The sequence below is a fragment of the Cyprinus carpio genome, chromosome A14 (genome assembly GCF_018340385.1).
Source record: "Cyprinus carpio isolate SPL01 chromosome A14, ASM1834038v1, whole genome shotgun sequence".
Lineage (NCBI taxonomy): Eukaryota > Metazoa > Chordata > Actinopteri > Cypriniformes > Cyprinidae > Cyprinus > Cyprinus carpio.
In genome coordinates this window covers 23,273,917-23,298,145 of record NC_056585.1, presented here as the reverse complement: position 1 = coordinate 23,298,145, position 24,229 = coordinate 23,273,917, and the positions used below count along the sequence as shown (strand labels likewise).

The 24,229-nt window shown below is 36.5% G+C and overlaps 2 protein-coding genes across 3 annotated transcripts in view; both read right to left on the bottom strand.

Annotated features, from left to right (window-relative positions):
* Window positions 1-2,766, bottom strand: part of LOC109102136 (glypican-4-like) — a 35,672-nt gene extending 32,906 nt beyond the window's left edge. Inside the window, exon 1 of the mRNA XM_019115462.2 lies at window positions 1,944-2,766. Within this exon, the coding sequence (XP_018971007.2) occupies window positions 1,944-2,097 (154 nt within the window). The 5' untranslated portion in view covers window positions 2,098-2,766. The remainder of the gene's footprint in view (window positions 1-1,943) is intronic.
* A 4,979-nt stretch (window positions 2,767-7,745) lies between these two features.
* LOC109102138 (glypican-3-like) overlaps window positions 7,746-24,229 on the bottom strand; it is a 123,176-nt gene continuing 106,692 nt past the window's right edge. For both annotated transcript variants that reach the window (XM_042770301.1, XM_019115464.2), the window contains one exon: window positions 7,746-9,358. In XM_042770301.1, coding sequence (XP_042626235.1) covers window positions 9,180-9,358 — 179 coding nt within the window. In that variant the 3' untranslated portion in view covers window positions 7,746-9,179. The remainder of the gene's footprint in view (window positions 9,359-24,229) is intronic.

Below are 24,229 nucleotides of genomic sequence, written 5' to 3'. Positions count from 1 at the left end.
CATGCAAGCAGCTGGATTTAACAAGAATCACAGAAATACACTAGATATTATACAACAATTCCTTTTGGACCTTAAATTAGATTGAACAAAGTTTCAAGAGTACAGATATTTAGTTTATATCACCAAGGCTGCATGTGTTCCCTGCCATCTAAAGTGAAAGTGACGTGACATACAGCCAAGTATGGTGACCCATACTCAGAATTTGTACTCTGCATTTAACTCACACCGTGAACACACACCCGGCACCAACACACACACACCCGTGAACACACACCCGGAGCAGTGGGCAGCCATTTATGCTGCGGCACCCGGGGAGCAGTTGGGGGTTCGGTGCCTTGCCCTTAGGGCACCTCAGTCGTGGTATTGCCAGCCCGGGACTCGAACCCACAACCTTAGGGTTAGGAGTCAAACTCTCGAACCACTAGGCCACGACTTCCACACAATCTAGATCAGAGTATGTGAGCGGAACATGGCTAAAAGGGATTGATTACAAAACACTAAGCAGAGATGAGCTCAAATCGATCAAATCACAAATGATATGATGTATCGATGCACATCATAAAACAGTCAATATATATTTAAGATTTATGTTTTTTTCCACCGTTACTTATTTTTCTATATTACGCTTTTAAAAATAAAGGTTCATTGGCATCCAAGGTTCTGTGTAGAACATTCTATGGAACCTTTCCATTGCACAAAAGAACAACATTTTGCAAAAAAAAACTTTTCATCAATAAAATAATCTTCAAAACCCAATTAAAAAAAAAAAAAAAAAAAAAAAAAAAAAAAAAAAACATAATCTATATAATGTGAAAATATTTTTGACATTTTATAGGGATATATATATATATATATAGTTATATATAATATATACTATATACTGTAAATAATGCTTAACACTGTATAAAGCATAGAGAACTGAATATGCAAGGCTCAGATGCTGCGTAATCTAGTGAATTTATTGCTTAACACTTTATAAAAGCATTTGTCCATGAATTTCAGCATGCAAGTTCCGTGAAGATTCAACATAACTTTGAATAACTTTCTCCTTAGAAGAAGATCTCCTTGATGAACTATTCTAACTGGCGTCCGAGTCAGGAAAACTTTCTCCTTTATTTACGGGGAAATAAAACAGTGATTATATCCAAACTGTGTCCTGAGGCTAGTTTCTCCCCCTCATTCAGGCCTTGTTACACTCCTCTGCCCCATTCCCGCTCCAGATAAAATCACTGCGTTACACTCCTCTGCCCCATTCCCGCTCCAGATAAAATCACTGCATTTACATGAGCATTAGCGCTTCTGAATGACAATCACTGTCCGATGACTGACTCTCACTTACAATGACAAAGTGCGACTCTTTGAAACAAAGACAGCAGCCGGGAGTGCGGAGGGGAGGAACGACGGAACACTTAACTTTAGAAATTAAATCACGAGCTGCATCCCGTTTTAAAAGAATGACAGTCCCACCATTCATTAGGATTGCAGGCATCTTATTAAATGCAAGCGAATGGCGACTGAGACTGTCATTCTCCATAACATCACTTAAGTTCTACAGAAGACAGAAAATAACTAGTATGGAACAAAATAAGGACGTGTAGACAGTATTTTAATATCTTGGTGAACTATATCCCTTTAAGTCATAATTGTAAGTAATGTGTTAGTCACCTTAAAAACCTAATACATTCCTGGAAGCAATCCTTTTGAAGCCAATATGATGAGTGAACAAAAATATCTGAAAAGCACAGTTTTAAAAAAACGATAGAAAATCAATATGTAGGCAGAGATAAACTATACAATTTATGCACTACCTACCTTTCCGAATTATGTCCTTCACACTACACTTTTATGTATAATTGTGTAGGCTATTTCTGCTTTTAGCAGCTACATAAAGTCTTGGTGTTCAGATTTTTCAGAACATTATGATTTCCAAGTGTCAAACTCACCATGCACTCCTTTGTTGGGAACGTCGTTGACGTTGAATCCTTTTGAACTGTAGGCAGTTCTGACTTCATTGCAGTTCTTTGCCTTCTGATCAGCTTGAGCCGACGCCAAAACCACCAGCGACATACATACAGTAAATACAACGAACATCTTCATCGCGAACTGCTTGAGCAATCGAGCCGCAACAGCAAAAAGTGAAAGATAACAAAAAAGTTAAGTCACGAAATCTCTTCGACTCGCACTTCGGATTTCCTCATGAGGATGCGGCGTTTCTAGTCAACTTCTTTTAACCGCTCGGATCTCGCGAACTGGATTTTCTCTAGCAATAAAACCCGGGCCTCTGAAAAAACAGCGAACGCAACAATCCCGCAGAGTATAACAAATAAAAAGCGACCAAAAGCAACAACAAACATTAAAGTAGCCTACTCAAGACTTTACGCTCTTCGTTGCAATTTTTTGGAACGAAAAACAAAAGCAAACCTGCGCTGCGTCCAGGTCTATGCACGCGCACACATTCAATGTTGTAAAGGTAAGGTACTTCTTAACCAGTTTCTTCGGTTGAAGAGATCCGCGAAGCAGTTTGCTCTGAAGGAGGAGACGCGAGAAAATTGCGATAAAAAGTTTTAAGAAAGTTTTCCCCTGTCGCGCTGGTGAGCAGTCGGGACGCAGTGTGCAAAATCGAGTAGTCGCTTGTGCGCGCGGCGAGATCTCACTAGTCAGGACTGCGCGAGCACGCCAATAGTTCCGGACAAAGAGAGCTGGCCACGCGAAACACACGGGGTGGAGCAAGGAGCGCGCAGGAGGTTACAGAGACTTAGAATATTAACATTTGCAGTCTGCCAGTAAATATTCAATATTCAAATATTCCCATGACGAGCAACATAACTGAAACATCTCACTTATATTATGACAGTCCTCAGGGACAGCAGCCTGTCTTTCCGACAACGACACAGGCCATAATTGGCGTGATTTAACTGTGCATAAGTGTGGTTGTTTTGAACCTCCTGAGACTTGAGCTCTTTCGGAAAGGATGTTAAACCACAGATATGTTGCTGCATATATAGGCCCCTACTATTTTAGTATAATGCATGCAAATAATCTGTTTTAAGCAAAAATTTAATCTGAAATAATTATTATTCTTTATATTATGGCTAAGAAAGTCATAGATGTTTCAGATTGTTCTATATCGTTGCTATGTATGAGTAATGCTTTTAATGTGGAAATGGGGCCTTCATTTTACGCAGTGTTTTTTTTTTTTTTTTCTTAATCACATTCACATTGCTAATTGTTTTCCATTCATTGTTAATCTTGAAGTGCATGAGCACAGAGAGCACACTTTGACATGTCTGGATGTGCTGGAGCATGTGTATGTTTCCATGTGTTGTGTAAAGTGTGTGTGTGTGTGTGTGTGTGTGTGTGTGTATGGTCTAAGGGGAGCTCTTAGCAAACTGACATTCCAACTATTGTGTCCCCGCATTCCTCAGCCAACCTCATTCATACTGTGTGACCAAAGCTGGGAAAGCCAGTGGCCAATGAGAACCTATGGAGGGGTTCTGGGGTCCGTTGATTGTGGATATGAGAGAGTGGACCAATGTTACACTCAATAGAAAACAAAAGGTGAGAGCTCTTTTTCCCAAAATACTTATAACGGATAGATCCACAGCTCGAAGTTACTGCATGAAAAGTTATGTGGTTAAGGTTGTACAGATCTGTTTCATATTCCCGCCGGTTTATCGATTCCTGACTGATTACACCTAAAACTCCTGATATTAAACATTTTGCTTGATCTGAAATATAATAAAATATAATTTTGTTTGTAAATTTTTTAAATGCATTTCAATCAGTATTTAACAGTCTAAATAAACCACAGTGAATCACACTTAAAAAAATAATTAACTTAAATTTGTATTAAATTTTGGTATTAAATTTGTGTTTAAATTGACATTTAAAATTATGAAAAAATGATAAATGAAATTAGTACAGTGAATCATTTACTTTTAAAAAAAATTTCTAATTATACTTTTAATTAATATTTTCACTTAAATGTGGTATTAAAATTTGTGTTTTTAAATTGACATTTAAATTACTACATTTACATCATTAAAAAATATTTATGGATTTTCTGGATTTTAATGCTCATATACAAATATAGGCAAAGCCACTTTTTCATTTAGTATTTTACAAACCTAAATTGATTGTGCAATATAATACTAAATTAATTTGTGCAAAATCATTCAAGAAGTGTTTTCTGTACATCTGACTATGGCTTATTTGAATTAACATATATTAAGTACATGATAAAAAACTAAATTTTTTGAGTAAGTTTGTGATTCACCCACAGAATCAAAAAAACACACAAAAAAAAGCAAAAAAATCATAGTGGCCTATTAGTATGGAAATGATTGTCACCCACAGAATCACAAAAACAGCAATAAACTAGTAACAATTTCTGTAGAACACAATTAGTCCGACTAACTGTGCCACTCTAAACAAAGAAGACCAGTTGGTTCTAAAAATGGGGGATCCCATGTATAGCCACTGTATTACCCTAAGAAAACATTCAACCTGCGCATTTCAATGGGCCTGTTTGCCCATTCTTACTCGCCCATTAACATTCAGAGTGTAACCAACAGCCCTGCTCAGCCCCTCTGCTGCTTTCTCGCCTGATAACCAGCCTCCCTTCACTGCTTTAGGAGAGAAAAGACCAGAGGGACGCAACAAATCTGATTCTGCGAAAAACATAAGTGTGAAAATAAGAGCATAGCAGACTAAAAATAATATTATATTAACAACAAAAAAAATTCTAAAAAAAACACCAGGATTATTGTTTTTTTTTTTTTTGGTTGGGTGGGTGGGGAGAGGTGACAGAAAATAAACACAAACTAAATAAGGTTTAATTTGCAACTGTAGGTGTGAGGCGCCACAGGTGTGTCTGACAGCTTTAGCCAGAGGAGATCATCAAGACAAAATGGAGATGAGTGGAGTTAATTACATGCTTTTCATTTGCCTTCACTTTCTGTAATTAGGTCAACATGCATTTTTTGATACTGCTGAGACACTGGATGTCGAAAAGACACCCCTCGACTGGTTGGAATGAGAATTGCATACAGATACACACCTCACGCACTAGTGCGTAACATTAAAAACAGATTTTCACAAACAAACTGTTAAAACAACACCACAACTGCAACTTTAACATTTTATTTGATTATCATTTACATGGAAACTTTTTCAGTTAAAACACATATTTTATTGTAGCAAATAAACAGCATTTGTACTCTGAACGTTCAGTTTTGACCTTTGAAAAGCAGTATTGACCACCAAACATTCTGTACACTGGGTTACCCAGAAGAGCTGGTTCGGACAGGACAGTTCTCCATTAATTTACGGTTTGAGTAACTGTACCCTGGAGTGAATGAAGGGCTCCATTTTATCCCCCTCCCCCGTCGCTCTGGTTATTGAACGGTTCAAGCCAAGCTCAAGTAGACAAATGTGCCAAATGGCCCCTGAATGCACCCCCACTGTGCAATCAGTACCAGTATAAACAGTATTACAGAATTCAGAGTTTAATTATGGCATTCAGCACATTCCATTACTGGCAGAAGCACATCCGTCATTTAATGCATACCGTATGACAATAAGCAATTTGTTTCAATTAAACTGAGACATAGTTTGTTTTTAAAGTTTGTATGTTTTTTTTTTCTTTCAAACTGAATGTATTATGCCTCCTTGCAGCCTAGGGTTTATATTACTTACAAATTTACATAAAGCATATTACTGTAAATATTCAGTGCCTTGCAAAAGACCTTTAACCAAATCTCTTTTTGAATAAATAAAGTTATTTTATTGTTATATATATATAAAATGATATTTTTATTTGTAAGCACTTAAACTCAAATTTATTTATTTTATATACTTTGAAATAAAAGGAAAGCTCAAATGAACAGAAGCTCGGAGTTTCCACAGATGCAAAACTATTGCTGCAACCAGGACACAATTGCCTCACAACTGGCCTTTACCTGTGACTCATTAAAACAACCACCACATTTTCTGGATAAAACCCCAGAGTTAAGTGATTAATATCTAGGCTGTGGATGTGAAGGACAGCTGTGAAAATGAAGAAAAAGGAGCATTACAGAGAAATTTGAACTAAAGTAAAGCAAATGTTTGAATTAGAAAATCACCACAAAACATTAACCAAGCGTCTGGATGTCCCAGTGGGCACTGCTGGCACAGATATCAGTAAGTGGGGGCTAAATCAAACCATCCAGACATTGCCCCCTCAAGACTCACTGCATGAACGAGAGATGTGAGGTAAGCTAAAGAGAGACCAGTGATCAGTGAAGGTGCACCAGTCAACCATATCAAGAGCTCTGCGTATCACTGGCCTGTTGGGGAGAGGGGCACAAAAGTTCCTGTTACTCCTAAAGAATCACATAAAAGCATAACTGCAGCCTGGCAAAAAGCATAATATTGACAGAGGTGCAATGTGTGAAAAGATTTCTTAGTCAAATGGGACTAACATATGTGGCATGATATGTGTGGTGTAAACCCCTAAGAAAATACCATCCTTAAGACTAATAGTGCTGTAAAGTCTGAGTAAGGCAAGAAGTCATTATTTAGTCTGCTACAAAACTAAACTTTAGAAGAAAATCTTTCTTCTCATCTTTCAGCAGAACAGGAACACATGGTTGAATGATGTATCATGGTGATATGTACTCTACCCTTCGGAAAACTTATGTCAGCATCGAATTTCAGCAACTTGATTTTTAAAATGTATTTTAAGTGTAATGTATTATGTATTATTAAACATATCAGCCAATATTTAATATTTAAAGGGGTAATTCACAGCTGGCAAGATGGCCTTTTAATAAAATTTGGCTGTCTATTCAGTAGAAAGGCAAAACGTTTTCTTAAATCAGTGTTACAACACTAGAGAAAATAGCTGGGAGTTGCCTTTTTGGTAAAAAATTCAACACACATAATTCACTTTTGATTTCAGTGCAGCCCCTGTGTTGATCCAAGTGTCCATAGGCGGGAATATAAAGATATTACAGAAGTTTAACACTATAAAGGAATACTCCACCCCCCACCCGTGACTATGCTTCTTCTTTAAAAAAAAGAAAATTGACTCATCCTCAGGCCATCCATGTAGGTGACTATGCTTCTTCTTTGTTTCTTTCACAGATTTGGAGAAATTTAGCATCACATCCCTTGTTCACCAGAGGATCCTCTGCAGTGAATGGGTGCCATCAAAATGAACAGAGAGTCCAAACAGCTGATAAAAACATCACAATAATCCACAAGTAATCCACACAACTCCAGTCCATCAATTAATGTCTTGTGAAGAGAAAAGCTTCATGTTTGTAAGAAACGAATCCATCATCAAGACATTTTTAACTACAAACCCATGTTTCCGGCTACAACTTCTCTATCCATTATATTGCTCTTTCCAGAAGTCATCCTGCCTGAATCAGGAGAAAAATATACACAAATCAAGCACAGTTTAAAAGGAAAAACAGTCCAACAGTTCTAAATAAATATGTCACTGGATTTTGATGTTAGACAACAATAGGGGATGGACTTTATTTTTGGAGTAAGAGTTATTGATTATGGACTTGAGTTTCAGACAGAATTAAATGCTTTAATGATGGATTTGTTTCTCACAATCTCACAAGATGTTAACTGATGGACTGGAGTTGTGTGGATTACTTGTGGATTATTGTGATGTTTTTATCAGTTGTTTGAACTCTCATTCTCATTCCGAAGGCACCCATTCACTGCAGAGGATCCGTTGGTGAGCAAGTGGAATGGAATTGCCAAAAACCCAAACAGATTCCCAGAACACTTTGAACAAACAGATAGTTTTGATCCAAATTCAAGTCTCTGGTTGAATCAGAAGTTGATATAACCACTCAAAAAGCCCAGTGTTTACAATCTTTGAGGAAGTCAGTCTACAAATGGATTTGGATGGTTTTCTGGGAAGCTTATAAAGGAGGCACACAAACACACAATACATAAATAAATACATTACTCTTCATCTTCAAAATTACTTTGAGTTTAAGTGCTTTGAAATAATACACCAACAGAAAAAAAGTATGATTTAAAATTGGTAATCTTCTGAAAACTTGCAGGACACTGTGTATCATTCCAGTTTGGGGATGTCTATCACAATGAAGCTGATTCTTTCAGTTTGTTTAAAATGCACGTAACAGATGATGACATTGTACATATATTAGTAACGAATTACATCACAGGTTATAAAAGGAAAACAGTGTCCTTTTGTAAACACTAGTTTTCCCATTCTGATCTGAAATGACAGCTTTAGCCCTTTGTGTATGAAGATGTCCAGAAACAGAAAACTTTACAGATGCACAAATCCATCAATCCATCTTTCATTGAATGCAAATGCTACAGTGACTTGCGAAAGGAGGGAGAAAAACAGGAAGTTTTGTGGGTGTCCATTTAAGAGTAGCTTTAATCACACGATTATAATACAAGAACAGAGGAAATGAAAGAAAAAGGAAGAGAGATAATGAGCGACGAAATCAAAGAGAGATTATAAAATACCACATTTTCTGAAAAGGGAAAGTCAGCATTCTAATAAAACAGTTTAAAAGCATTTTTTTGTAAATGAAGCACAGCTGTGTCATCCTGTAAGGAGAGGGTTTCACAACGACATGCCGATGCCTTGATGTCCTCCACTCCAAGGGTCATTTACTGCACAGGAAATGAGCGGCCGAGGAGAAGCTCACTGCAGTGTATGTATGAGAGACACTCTGCGCCACTAGAGTGATCGTACGTGTTCTCAGACTCTGTCAGTCACGCTTCCTTCTCCTTAAGTGTGCCCATTCACTCACAAAAGCTGAGCCTCTTTGTCTTTTCAAAAGCAATTTAGCTCCTTTTCCTCCAGAAGGCTTTGGCCTTTGTGTAAAACTGCATGTGTATAGCAGAGGGGAGGCGATGCTCAATGTAAAACACATGGCTGTTGTGTGGCATAAGAATTTGGAGGGAAAGAACATGATTCTTGTATGTATAAGTAATGCTCTTCATGCTGTAGAAAAATGAGTTCATAGTCTGAGCATTTAGATGATATTGATCCTCAGGTCCAAACAAAATATAGAAAAGAACAGGTTCATATAGTAAGACTTGAGGCTGAGAAGAGGAAAGGTACTTGTCCTTGGCCAAAATCATGGAGCTATATGTACAAATGGGCATCAGTAGAGTTTCAGGTGTGATTACTGAAGACCCAAATTTATGAAGATGATGACGGTAAAGATAAAGGTTGCACTAGGAACATATGCCGCTTGAGCTGCTGCAGGTACGGATGCTCCTCCATGGGTGTCTGTGGCCAGTCTGGGAGTCAGGAGCAACTCATGAAGTGTTAAGTCGTCAATTGCCAAGTTATCTGCCAAGTCTAAAGAAAAAGAGAGGGAGAGAAAAATTATATGGATTGACATGAAGAACACACAACTGTATCAAAGTCTGATTGAGTTCTGCAATAATAATAATGTTTGTTAAATAAAGCTATTATATGGCTTAAGAGCAAAAGTCCCATATTGAACGAATGACTCTAATGAATCTTTTAAGTGAATCAAACACATTCCAAACAATCAGTGTAGTCCAAGTCCTGAATGAATGATTCTAATGACTCTAATGATTCTTTCTAGTAAGGCAAACATGCACAGTGCAAATAGTCTGACTCCGAGTCTTTTTAGTGAATCAAACATTTTCCAAAAAACAGTGTAGTCCAAGTCCTGCACGGATGATTCTAATGAGTCTAATGATTCAAGCAAACACATACAGTGCAACTAGTATAGTCTGAATCCCGAACAAATTACTTTAATGAGTCGGTTCTTTTGAGTAAATCAAATTCATTCTATATAACCACGTCTAGCCTAATTTCTGATCAAATGACTCAGAGTCTGTTTTCTTTTTTAGTGAATCAAACACATTCCAAACAATCAGTGTAGTCCAATACCTGAATGAATGATTCTAATAAATCTGTTCTTTTTAGTAAATACTTTAATGAGTCGGTTCTTTTGAGAAAATCAGACAGAATCTATTTAATGACTCTGTTCTTTTTAGTGAATCAAACACTCTAGAAACAAGTGTAGCCTGATTTGAAGAAATGACTCTGTTCTTTTTAGTGAATCAAACACATTCATCCGCCCAATCATTGTAATCTGGTTCCTGAATCTAATGTGTCAGAGTGAATCAAACAAATGCAGCACAATTTGTGTAGCCTGAATCCAGACTGAATGAGTTGGTTCTTTTTAGTTAATCAAACACATTCAACTTACAACTACTGCAACAATCATTCAATTATTCACAATTCACGACTATTTCTACTAGTTAATGTTTGTTTTCTGAAAGAAAATTCGAGTTTACTCAACTGCTTTATGTCATTAAAATGTTCGATAGATATTTTTGTGACATTTATGATATACAATGTAAAACATCTTTTCATTTATCTCAGCATCTACAGATGAGGTGTATTGTCTGGGATGTCAGCCATGAGGGAGACATAACTATGAGGTGAAAATTATGAAAAAGGAAAGCGGATATCAGTAATAAAGTCAAGTATGGAGAGGCACGCCAGCTATGTGTCCCCTGTGAAGTGTCCATAAGCTGAGAAGAATCGTATTCGTTCAACACACAGATGAGCTATCACATGTATATACGCGCACATGCTCCCCTGCCTTATGTAGCACATACCTTAAATTCCTATTCTCAGTCTGACATAACTAAACCATACAGGCAATATACAGAGAAAACATGAAACACACGAAAACCTGAGATTTAAACCTGGAAATAAACAACATTTTTGAATTTTGAAAATTTTTGGTAACACTTTATTTTAAGGACCAATTCTCACTATTAATTAGTTGCTTAGCATGCATATTACTAGCGAATTGGCTGTTTATTAGTATGTACAAAGCACATATTAATGCCTTATTCTGCATGACCATATTTTAGATACCTTAATCCACTCTGTACCTAAACTTAACAACTACCTTACTAACTATTAATAAGCAGCAAATTACGAGTTTGTTCAGGGAAAACTCTTTGTGTTACCAAACTTTTAAATCTAAGATAGACATAAAAGAACAAAAAAAGACATCAAGGTCACTAATCAAATAAGTACATTTGCCTTAAGTCACAAGCCTCCCTGTTTTCATCCAAAATGTCTTAAACTGTGTTCCGAAGACGAACAAAGCTTTTACGTGCTTGGAACGACATGGGGGTAAGTGAATAATGACAAAAGTTTCATTTTGGGGTGGATTTCCCTTTAATCTCATCTACCAAGATCAGATGCTATATTTAACACCCTCCACGCCAGCGTCTTCACATTGCCTCCTTCATTTAGGGGGGAATTTTAACCCAACAGGGAGGAAGTCCACCATTTGGGCCAGTGGCTGTGTAGTGCTGGGATCAACAGGAAGGCATGCGACTTAATTCTATGCCCTGAAATCAGCATGCCAGCCAGTGAGAACCAGGCCAAGAGCAGGAATAGAGATGGAGGCCTTCTGTCAGGGGGTCCCCTGGATGCCCGGGGGCCCAGTTCAGCACAGTCGACTTTAAAACAGAGGAAGGAGGCAAATAAATAAAGCCTCGGTGCTGAAACCTCCTTGAGATTTCTGTGCAATTACGACAGAGCTTGAACGCACGCCAGAGAACAATTAACTTCTTCTTTCCCTCCGTCCACTGACAAGCCAGCGGTTAGACATTCCACGGGCCCTGAAAGGCCGATTTTTCATTGTGACAGCGGCACACTGTACCACTGGTCCAATTAAAGCCGAGGTGTAATTCAATACAGCTTTTATATACACTGCACCCTAAATCAGATGAGATGTGTTTGTGGGTATAGGCAGGAAAGTGAGGAATGTGCGTGTGTGAGGTTATTGTTTGCCATGCGAGTACGGAGAGGTGTGAGTCACTGAGTAAAACCTGAAATGTTCATAAAAATAAGAGGAATGGAGGGTATGGAAGTGATACAGAGTGCAAACCATGTATAATCCAACTCCACAATGTGATTAATAATATCCTGTTATAATGAGCCGTGAACACTTGTGAATAATGATGTGAGTGATGGGATCTACAAACGCATTGGTTTATTAGTGGGATGGATGTGTGGAGGCTGGCATGCTAAATATAGAAAACAGACAATCCAACCAACAATGAATGAGCATGAGATAGTCGGACCAATAGCACAAAGGCTCGCAAAGGCTATCAGTTTTCAGCAGTATCAGTCTCCAGGGGTCTCCACCATGCGATTGGAGCTCTGACTGGCTTTATCACAGAGTTACGAGCTCCAATTACGACATGGGTCAGAGGTCAACAGTCAGCCATCGATTGGTAATGGTGGGCTTGGACCAGCTCAATGCCCGCAGTGCTGTACATCACAGGCACGGCAAACAGAGACACAGAAACATGTTTTAAATGTTTATTGCAGCCCGACTGCTTTAGAAGACTAGTTTGTTTCAAGACCTGGTTAAAGAAGATTTATAAGCTCTTAGGGTTTAAAAAAGGCAATGAGGGTGTTTAAGTGCCTAAAACTATATATTTTGCTTATCTAAACTCAAGAGGACTATCTTTGTTCTTTCAAACCACTTCTAAACGACAAACATATCTATGCTACGTGTAGTGGGTGGAGAATTCTTATTAGGGTGCTTCCAATTATTAGTACAGCTTAGATTTGGGTTAGAGATTTTAACAACTTAGCCTAAAAAAAAAAAAAAAAAAAAAAAAAAAAAAATTTAAATTGTAAAATATTATTCAAAAATTAAACTAACAGTTTCTATGGTAATATTTTTTAAAAATGTAATTTATTCCGGTGATGCAAAGCTGAATTTCCAGCATCATTGCTCCAGTCTTCAGTGTCACATGATCTTCAGAAATCATTCTAATTTGTTGGTTTGGTGCTCAAAAAACTTTTCAATGTTGAAAACAGCTTGCTGCTGCTTAATAAATTTGTGTGTGGCACTTTTTTCAGGATTCTTTGATGAAAAGAAAGTTTCAAAGAATAGCATTTATTTGAAACAGAAATATTTGTAACATTATAAAAGTCTATATACAGTCAGTTTTGTCCTTGCCTTATTAAAGCATTATTATAAAAAACAACTTATTGACTTATTGTATATATCTGCTTTTTGCAATAAAATCACTTTTATGCCCATCAAACGTAACCCTAGAGCAATACTCTGGGTTGGGCAATAAGACTCTGTTTGTTTTGTATCTTAATGTCTGTTGAGAAAGGAAATTTATATGAAACATTTGGAAATGAAAATGTCCCATTTGACACCTGCACAGCACAAAACATGCTTTATTGGCTCCAGGCAGCACATCTAAATCACCATAAACGCCCATAAAAGCCAAGTCAGTAGCGCAGTCTAATGATATTTTGTGATTTATAATAAAATGGTGTTATATATGATACTTAAACTTTTTTAAAAAAAAGAGGAAAAGATATCTGGAAAGATTAATAATCAGATGGCTGCACCATATCTGATATCTAAAGGAGATTTATGCTTAAGGAATTCTCAATCACATTTTTGTCATTCTGTCTTTTTCCATAACCCCCGCTTCACAAATGTAGCAGCAATGTAAAGCAGCATTGGCCACTTTCGTAAGGAGCACCTGTGTTTGGAGACTGACATTCCGTCTACTTATCTAGTCCTAAAGAACACCTGTAAGGCGGACGGGAGTTCCAGAATAAACACGGCAACTGTATGTCCAGGTGGAGGTCTGTTTGGAAGTTGGCAGAGATCCTGTGCTGTCTGATGAACTGCATTTCAAATCTTTTTGAATCTCTCTAAAGAGCTATTAGATTTTGATGAATGTCCTGCAAGGAGGCTGTATACATTGTTAACTATGTAGGCCAGACTGATGAGAGGCATGTTTTCTTTTTTTATTAATCAGAACCATGATTCTATAAGGACAGAGCTTATATGTGTACACTTTAGTGCCAAATGAGCTCTAAGTCATGCAATCTAGTTATATATCATTTAATGAAGAAAATGTGACTGTGTCCACCAGTGTAATGATGCTAATATGTTGTGGCTGGTTGCCAGGATGTTGCAGAGCAATTGTTTGCTAGCTGCTAAAAGTTGCTATGGACTTGTTAAGCAGTTGCCAAGGTGTTTTGGTTGGTTGCTAGAGTACTTTGGTGAGTAATTTCACATCTTTCTTGAGTAAGTCACATGATTTGGGGTACTCTAAAAAATTTAATTAATACTATTTTGTACATTAAATTGATCAAAAGCAACAAAAGATTTAATCAATGTTACAAAAGATTTATATTTTTATATATATATATCAAATAAATGTTGTTCTTTTGAACTTTCTATTCATCAAAGTATCCTAAAAAATTTACCAGTTTCCTGAAAAAAATATTAAGCAGCGCAACTCTTTTCAACTCTGATAATATTCAGAAATGTTTCTTGAGCAGCAAATCAGCATATCATAATGATTTCTGTATGATCATGTGACACTGAAGACTGGAGTAATGATGCTGAAAATTCAGCTTTGCATCACAGGAATAAGTTACATTTTAAATTACATAAAAAGTTTATTTTTAATTGTAATGATATTTCACAATATTTCTGTATATATTAGCATCCACACCTCTATATATACAATACAAGATCTTAACACACGTAAGACCCTCTGTAAACACACTCTATGTTCCAATATACAGCACAGTGTCTCGTGCTGATGCTGCTGCTGATTCTGGTGAGGACAGAGGAAGGAATGCAAGCGTATATGTCTCCACACCCATCACCCTGACCACAGGCCCACTCCAGCAGGCAGCCAGCAGCTAGGCAAGAAAAACTAGCCAGCCATGAGGAGGCCAAGACATATTTACAGAACCCTGAGACACTGATAAAGCACATCCAGACACAACGAATGTACACAGAGATCCCACAATTGCACACTGAGCATCAGCAGTGCTGTTATGTTGTTCACAGTAATTTTTTTTTTTTTTTTTTTTAAATATGCTTGGGATATCATTAAGAAAGAGTTTTCTGACAGACATGTAAGACAACACACAATCACAATTGGTATATGCAGATTTTCTTAACAGTTTTTTTGTTCTGTCATTCATACATTTTGGATTAAGTTAATACGGAACTGGTTTGGTGACCATTGACTTACACGGACAAAAAAGAGAATCATTTTATTATTTCAAAATAACTAAAAAAAAATAAAGAAATAAAAAAACTTTTATTCAGCACATTTTTTTAATGCATTAAGTTGATCAAAAGAGACTTTATATATAATTTAAATTTAGAATTTTGCAAATGATTTGTATTTCAAATAAATGCTGTTCTTTTGAACTTTCTTTTCATCAAAGAATCCTGAAAACAATTATTAATAAATGACATTTTAAAATGAATTAAAATAGAAAATTTTAAAAATGTAATAATATTTCACAATATTACTGTTTTTACTGTTTTTTTAATTAAATAAATGCAGCCTTGGTAAGCATAAAATCTTAGTTTGCATTGAAAAGTATTTCATCAATATAAGGCTGAAGAAGTCAAAAGGTGGATTTCTGAGAGGTAAAGTAGGAAAAACCCTTTAGCAAGAACAGACTAACACAGTATAAGAATGTGCGTTTGAAGATAACTGATTCTTTTTCTTTGTGAACCGTCCTAACCCCATGTCAGCATTCCCCATCAACTCTTCAATGGGTGCCATTGTGGGGCAAATTCAAGTCAACACATATTAATTAGCACAACCCAGTGTGAGCGAAGCCACTGGTGTCAGCTATACAGCTTCTCTCACTAAATATGCACATAATTAAATCTACTCAAATGTATTTTTAGCTCTAAAGTTCAGATTAGACACAGAAAGAAATGGACACACACAAAACAAAGAAGGATAAACGAGATTCCGAGACAGATCTTACCACAGTGGGAATATGATTTCCTGTGGGATGGTGAAGGCCTTATGGTGCGAAGGCCATTTCAATGAGCTGAGCTGATGGCATACATGAACTCACTGCTCAGAAACACTTGTAAATGCTCCAGTTAGCGCCAGAGAGGCTGCAAACATGCTGACTGAGATTAAAAGATGGACCAGTAGAACCTACAACCTCACAAACAGGGGAATGAGGAAGGCAGGTCTTTACAAAAATGGGATATTGTGAGTCGCTCTGTCATTTAATTTTGTTCACAGTGATGGCTAATGCAAAGAAAATGCTAGTTGTGTTTGTGTGTACCATCACAATGCTACTGTGTTGTGCATGGTTGCCAGGAGGTGGCTACGTGGTTGCTAGGGCATTGTTTGATGGTTGCTAGCACACATCTCCTCGACAAATCACATGAATTAAGTTATCATTCATGCTCATACCACAATGCTTAGAAATTTATGTACAAGTGCAACAATCACTGTCCACTTTTGTCAGTCTTGGTTCCGGAAGTATTTTTCCCATTCATTTCTTCCACAGGGATTGAAAAAAATTCAGTAAAGAGTTCTAAACCATGAACCAAACTAACCATCTCTGAGATTAATATCATAACGTTACAAACTTAGTTTTGAAGGAAACAATTTGGAAAATTTGGAAATCTGATAAACAGCCCATGAAGCATTGTGAATGATAAGTTTAGTCATGTCTTTTATTTTGAAATTCCTCATCATCAGTCTTGTTCATGGTTTCATATGATCTGTATCCTGTTTGTTTCCTGGGTCATGTTCTCTCTGGTTCATTGTCTTATTATCTTGTCATCAGTTCTGTCTTCTCACTGGTTCACAATCATTGTCTTGATATCTTATTCTGTCATTGGTGGTTTTTGTCATGCATTCCCTGGAGTCTTAAGCCCTCATGTTTGCCTTGTCATGTACTGAAGTATGTTATGCTGTTCTGTATCCACGTGTCAGGTCATTGTTTATTGTCAAGCTCTTAGCTCATAGTTCATGTTTTGTTTCATCTCTTAGATTAAGTTCATAATTTGTTTATGGACCATTATAATTCTGAATAAAACTACACTTGGGTTCTCTTCATGCTCGCCTGCTTCAGACCAGAAAAGTAACAGAAATACCAACGGATTTATATGTTGTTTTTATTAAACAATTTTTCTATGGAGTAAATTAATGGTATTTTTACTTTCATTTCCAGACTATTGCAAGCAATGCTTGTCACTGACTATGATATTTTGGTAGAAACTTTGGTTACTATGGTGATATCTTGTAACTATTTTTCATAAATAACTGTCACTAAGTAAATCCCTATTAACCTCAAATGCAACCTTGTGGATCTTTCTGTGCCTCCTGGTTTACGGATGACCCACAGTAGGTGAGACAGTTTGTGTTTCCAGACGTTGTGGTGGCCGACAGACATGACGCAGGAAGATGTCTGGAATCAATTCTGGACGTCAAAAACTCCTGCTAATGTAAATAAAACGCTTACACAAACAAACACTTTCTATTGGAAACCCTCAAGCACAAAAATGTATTGGACAGAGGAAAAAGGTGTTCTCTTTGTGAAATTTGATTCCAATTGGTTTATTATTTTTTGTTATAAACACAACTGCTGAGCTTCCTGCTTTAATGTGACAACATTACCTTTGTCAGTCTTTGAAGCCAGCCTACCGCATACAACAGTGTTTGGTGAGACGCCATAAACTCCCAGCCACCATGTTAAGCCTTCCACAATGGGAAAGACTGTAGATGTAATCCATCCAGCTCTTGTGCATATCGAGTCAGGCACTGTTTATACAAATGCTGGTTAGGTATCATTATTTCTCTGTGTATGTGGTTATCTGTTAAGTGCATACGGTTGAGGGTGTGTGTGTGTGTGTGTGTGGGGGGAGGGATTGTTGTTTATATACAGAGGAAGAAATAAGGACCCCTTGTAGAAGGAGCCAGATCCACTGGGCTGTTTCTCATGGCAAACTTCCTCTCTCTGTGATCAGGATTATTTGCAGATGCGATGTTGCCATTGCTCCTTTCTCAAAGAGGGAAAAAAACACCATCTGCTCTCTTTTTCCATTTACTGTTCTCACTTTTCTCATCTCATCTAGTTTTGGAAACGGCCTTGGATCTAGCTCTACAGGTCATAAGTGCTGAGATTTGACCATTTTCTGTTGTTAGGTGAGAAAACTTCACATCCTTGAATTCGTTTTGAAGTTTGATTGCTTCTCCTGGTACTTCTTTATAATTTCTACTACTGTGTTCTACTGATGAAAAAGCCCATTTGTGTGGGAAATGACATCAGGGTGAGTAAATGATGACAGATTTTGGGCTAAACTAAAAATAATAATCATTAAGTATAGATTTAGAAATGAATAATCGTTTCTAAATCTATACTTAATTCAAAACAACTAACAAATCATGAAACAGAGAAAGGAAATAGAACCAGTACACCAGATGGTTCTAAAACTGCATTAGGATGAAAATGCTAGAAAACATATAGACGCGCCTGGCCCCAAGTTAACTTCCGGTCTGTGTTTGTTTATCAGTCTGGCCAAAACTCACCCAACAAAAAGCAGTTAAAGTTAAGGTGATGAGTAGACTGAAGTTGGGCTCAGGTGGTTGTGCTGTGGGATGTGTTTCCCATACATTTATTTATTTGTGGTGCTCACAATATCAAAACTGACCGATTTTCCAAAAGGCTTCGTTGAATAAACATGAGCACGTACTGCACGTTTAAAAATCAAAACAAGGAGTGGGTGTTTTTATATCACTGTATTTCTGAAGGAAGACTATCTTTAATTATTCTTAAATTTTCGATGTCATTTTCATTTCATCTTGCATGTTACATGCCTGATAAAGCAGCGTTTGTGAGCTCAGAGCTGCTTTGTGTACAGCTGTTTCTGGGGAAACCTCTGTTTCTCCCGCTTTAAAGCACCTCCTATTGGCAGTGAATGTATTTGCATTTTCAGTAAGTCTGATTTACTTTATTTGGCAAACATAATCTACTCTAGAGGGACTACTTATCTGTTGTTATTGATTCTGTTTGGAAGTGCTGGAAGTTAAGTTAGGGCCACTGCGCAGTAACGTTTGTTTATGTAGTTGCCGTTGAAACTGTCTATATTATCCATAAAGAACCGCCATGTTTGTCTACCATTGAAGAGTTTGGGATGGCAAAAAATTGAAAGAACGCTGACATTTATTTATAAACATTTTTAATAAATAAAATACATTACATATGTTAAATGCTGTTCTTTTAAACTTTCTATTCAATATTGATGATGATAATAATATTAAATGTTTGAGCAGCAAATCATCATATGTGACCCTGGACCACAAAAGGGTAAATTTTTTGAAATTGAGATTTATACATCATCTGAAAGCTGAATAAATAAGCTTGAAGACCGATGTATGGTTTGTTAGGATAAGACAATATTTGGCCAAGATACAACTATTTGAAAATCTGGAATATGGGGGTGCAAAAAAATCTAAATATGGAGAAAATCACCTTTAAAGTTGTCCAAATGAAGTCCTTAGCAATGCATATTACTAATCAAAAATAACGTTTTGATGTATTTACGGAAGGAAATTTACAAAATATCTTCATGGAACATGATCTTTACTTAATATTCTAATGATTTTTGGCATAAAAGAATTATAATTTTTTTGACCCATACAGTGTTTTTTTGGTGAAATTACATACAGACCCATACAGTGTTTCTATTGCTAAAAATATACCCAAGCAACTTAAGACTGGTTTTGTGGTCCAGGGTCACATATTAGAATGATTTTTGAAGGATCATGTTACCCTGAAGACTCTGAAGAGTAATGATACTAAAATTCAGCTTTGCCTTCGCAGGAATAAATTACATTTTAAAATATTTAATACAATTATATTCTATATTAAATTGTAATAATATTGTACAATATTGCTGTTTTTACTGCATTTGATCAAATAAATGCAGCCTTAGTGAGCAGAAGAGACTTTTAAAAACTAAGTCTTACCCACCTTAAACTTTTTAATTGGTACATGTTTCTTCCGTCCATTCTATTCAACTACGAAGCATAATTCTCTACACTCTAAAAAACGCTGGGTTGTTTTTTAAACCCAACTGCTGGGCTGAGACCACTGGGTAGGACGTTGGGTTGTTTTAACTCAAGTTTGGGTTGAAAATTGGTCTTAATCATAACCCAGCGATGCTGGGTTGGGAACGTGGACGTGAGGTCTTAACGGCCTCTTTTACTGAATGGAAGTTAACGTTACTTTTAATATAACGTCCTTGTCTTATGTAATTTTTACATAAGATTTTACAATATCTGCACTTTTTGAGGTGTTAATAGATGGTTATGGTTACGGTTACACTCATGTTAATTTCTTATCTTATTTTTCACGGTTAAACTGAATGTATGTTAGTTTCCTAAAGGAAACAGTGTTATGTAATAAAGACTAGCATAATTTTTTGAGGCTGCTGAAGTGGTAATTGTCAAAAGTAATGTTTTGTAATATTTCAGGCTTGTTGAGCTTGTGTCTTCAATGTGCCCGCACCGGGAGTTAACTAACGTTACACAGAAGCCTGCTTTTGCGAGGAGGAGGCGGTTTTCTCAGCTTCTTCAGAAGAGAGGGAAAGACGGGTTTAAGGCAAGTAACGTAACCTTCATAATTCCATCATGTTATCATTTTTTTTACTAAGACTAAAAGAATGTTTGTTTTTGTAGATGTTGAAAGCCAGAGACAAGATAACTTAATTCTTTTGAGACTGATGTGAGTTATTTTTAGAAAATAAATGTTTCTGTTGTTTCCTGCCTGTTTACTTCACATTTTGATGCAACAACAGTATGATTACATGTTCATATTTTATTTAAATCATTGATGTCCCTTTTTTCTTTGCCGAACTGAGGCCATTTTCTCAGCTTCTTTGGAAGACAGGGAAAAGACAGTTTAAGGCAAGTGAACGTCATAATTTCATGTTATCAGTTTTTTTTTTACTAAGAGTAAAATAATGTTTGTTTTTTGTTTTTGTAGATGTTGAAAGCCAGAGACATAGGAAAGCATCATTCTTTTGAGATTTATGCAAGTTATTTTTAGAAAATAAATGTTTCTGTTGTCTCCTGCCTGTTTATTTCACATTTTGATGCAACAACAGTGTGATTACGTGCTCATATTTCATGAAAACTATTGATGTCTGTGTTTTTCATTGCTGAACTCAAACCAACTTTGGAGTTGTCTGATTTGGAGAGTCCTCATTCTTGGTCTTCCTTTCTTAAAGGAATAGTTCACACAAAAATCATCTACTTGACCTCATGTCATTCCAAACCTATAAGACTTTTGTCTGTCTTTACAACACAGATGAATATATGTTTAATTTTTTGTTAATCCATTGAGAGTCTAGATAATCAGTATTTTCAAACCTCATAAATACAGAGTTATTGTAGAAGTAATCCATTCCGATTTTCTCAGGAAACTAATGACAAATTAAATGTTATCATGTTTCATTACGATGTACCAACAAGTAATTTTAAGAACCATTCTTAGTGTTATGGCTTTGGTTTAGGTCTCACTGGGTCATATCTAAGGCCGGGGAAGCTAAAGATAACTGAGAAATGACTTTACTCTTGCTCATTTCCTGAACATTTTGCCCTGTTCATTTCCAGGTGTGTTTCAAGTTGATTTCCACATTACACTGAGCAGACATCTGTGTTGTCTATAGCTCCAAGCACCTGGGCCACTGCAGCCAAACATCTGCAGTCCAAAAACCACTAAATTTGCCCTTACATACACAAAAAATGACGTACATTCTCATACCTGCATACAAACTCCCACACAACAGGAACACACGTACATTCACACACGCTCACAGTTTATCTAAATGAGACTGCTGTTGTTCTTATATAAACCTCAACATAAATATTGCAGACCAACTCAAACTCTACCTTAGAAATTAAACAAATAAATAAACAAATAAATATACTTTACTACTTTAAAAAAGTAATTTAATCATGTTAAACCCATCAGATTAATGTTTTTGGTTACACGTCAAAGTTAATGTTCACTTAACATTAGTTAAAACAACAGCTAACATGAAATAAACAAATACTACGTCTAAACAGCAATGGAGGAGATGTTAATATTGCTAAAGTCCAAATGAGTCAACACATTCAATAAATTGTACTAAATAAAACAATAGCAATGGAGGAGATGTTATTTATTGCTTTTATTTAGTCTCCAAGTATTCGTTCTTTGCCAGATGGGTTAGTTCAGGGAATACTACACAAATATTAATATGAAAAATAATGCTTAGCAAATGTTAAATTCACATTAAACCTAAGATTAATCACAAAATACTTCTGGGATTTTTTATTGTCATATTCATAAACTAAACAAAGCATCTCAACCATAGACCAAAAAAAACAACATTTGTGTAACAAAAACACATTGTTTGCATAATGGATAAAAACGCTTCAGTGGACACACGGTCTAACTCACAGCTAGGTGTTTTCAGCTGGATAAAAACGCTTCAGTGGACACACGGTCTAAATGCTGTAAAAAAGTTGTTCATTATTAGTTTACACTACCTAACTCACATTAACTAATTGAACCTCACTGTAAAGTGTCTCCAAAAACATTGATTTAGTTTTTTGATTAATCATTTTTAAAGTATGTTTCCACAAAAGGGAGATTTTGTCATATTTAACTAGCTTCTAGGGATAGATTTTGTCCTCAAAGCAAATTAAATCCACCCACTCACACACACGCACTCATATAAATGTATACTTCCCCACATAAACCTACACGAGTTCACACACACACACACACACACACACACACACACAGACTGACTGTGCATGCTACCTACACTAGGCAGGCCGGTCTCATATGCAGCTTGTTTACGGCTACGGCACAGAGCGGCTGCAGAATGCCTGTGCTGTAATGGAAAGCGTGTGTTTTGCTCCTCACCTATCAGGTGCTAGAGGTCAGAGGTGACACATGGAGCCTGTTAGCATTCCAGCCTCAACATCAGAGGAAGGATGAAACTATTTATGCTGCAAGAAAAGTGCACTTGCGTTCGAATGCGCCTGTATTGTCATCTCACAAATTCACACCATCCATCACAAAATTTCCTCTCCTCTCCATCTCTCTTACTCCCTCCATATCTTAAGTAAATCTGTAGCAGGCCTGAGACTTGAGCCCTGCCCAGGCTCTCACAGCGAGCTGCATGTTTCACATTACAGGCATATTTCCACATTGTATTTTGCTAACCCTCGCCTGCTGATAAAGTGCCAAAGAGCTTCAAAGAAAAAATGCTCCTCAGCACTTACAGTGACCAAACGTCTGCTGAGCACTGGAAAATAACAAGAGCTCTTTTGACAGGGCCCATGCTGTGTGGCAGAGTGGTCAAGGCTGCGGAGCCCAGCACGCTTCGACCGGCCCTCGCAAAAAACACAGACTCCAGGGGTTTGGCCTTTCGGTGATAGCTACATTCATCAACTCCTCCTGGGCTCCTCCTTGATAAAGTGAGAAGGGAACCAAGGAGCGCAGAGAGGGTGGGAAATGTTAAGAAAGCAGCTAAGCACTTGCAACAGATAGACTGAATGAGATAGTTTGTTTGGAGACACAAAATGGGGTGATCATTCAGGGTCTCGATGGAAAAAAAAGATGAGAAAGTGTGATAGAAAGCGGTAGAAGCTCATAAAGAATGAAAGGCAGTGATGACAGCTGGGCACGAGGTTTATGGTTTGGCTTAGTGCAGGCGTGCTGTCCTAACTAAAGTGATGAGACTGAGAGAGCAAGTCTATGTCTGGTATCTCTCTCAAACACTCACCATTACGCACGGCAGTTTTCAATTCCACTCATCAAATAGAATTTTATACATCAAATATGAAATCCATTTGTCTTATTTGATTGGCTAAGCACCGTTTCAATAGAGCTGATATTAGTTTTCAGTTTTTTTTTTTTAACACTTTACAATAAAGTTCAACTGGTTAACATTATAAGTAAAATTATAAAAAATAAACAAAATAAGATATTATACAATATGATTAAAATTGAATCATATTTAATTATGAATTAATTCTTTTTTAATTAATTTTACTTAATTTTACTTAATTTTCCAATTCCACTTATTTAAGACAATTTTATAAATAAAAATTCTTTTTTAATTAATTTTACTTAATTTTCCAATTCCACTTATTTAAGACAATTTTATAAATAAAATATGAAATCCATTCCTCTTATTTGATTGGCCAAGAACCATTTTGAGAGTGCTGACATTTCTTTTCTTTTCTTTCTTTTTTTCCATTAATTATAACATTTTATAATATATATATATATTATTAGAATATAGTATTAGAATTTTATATTTTTGAAGTAAAT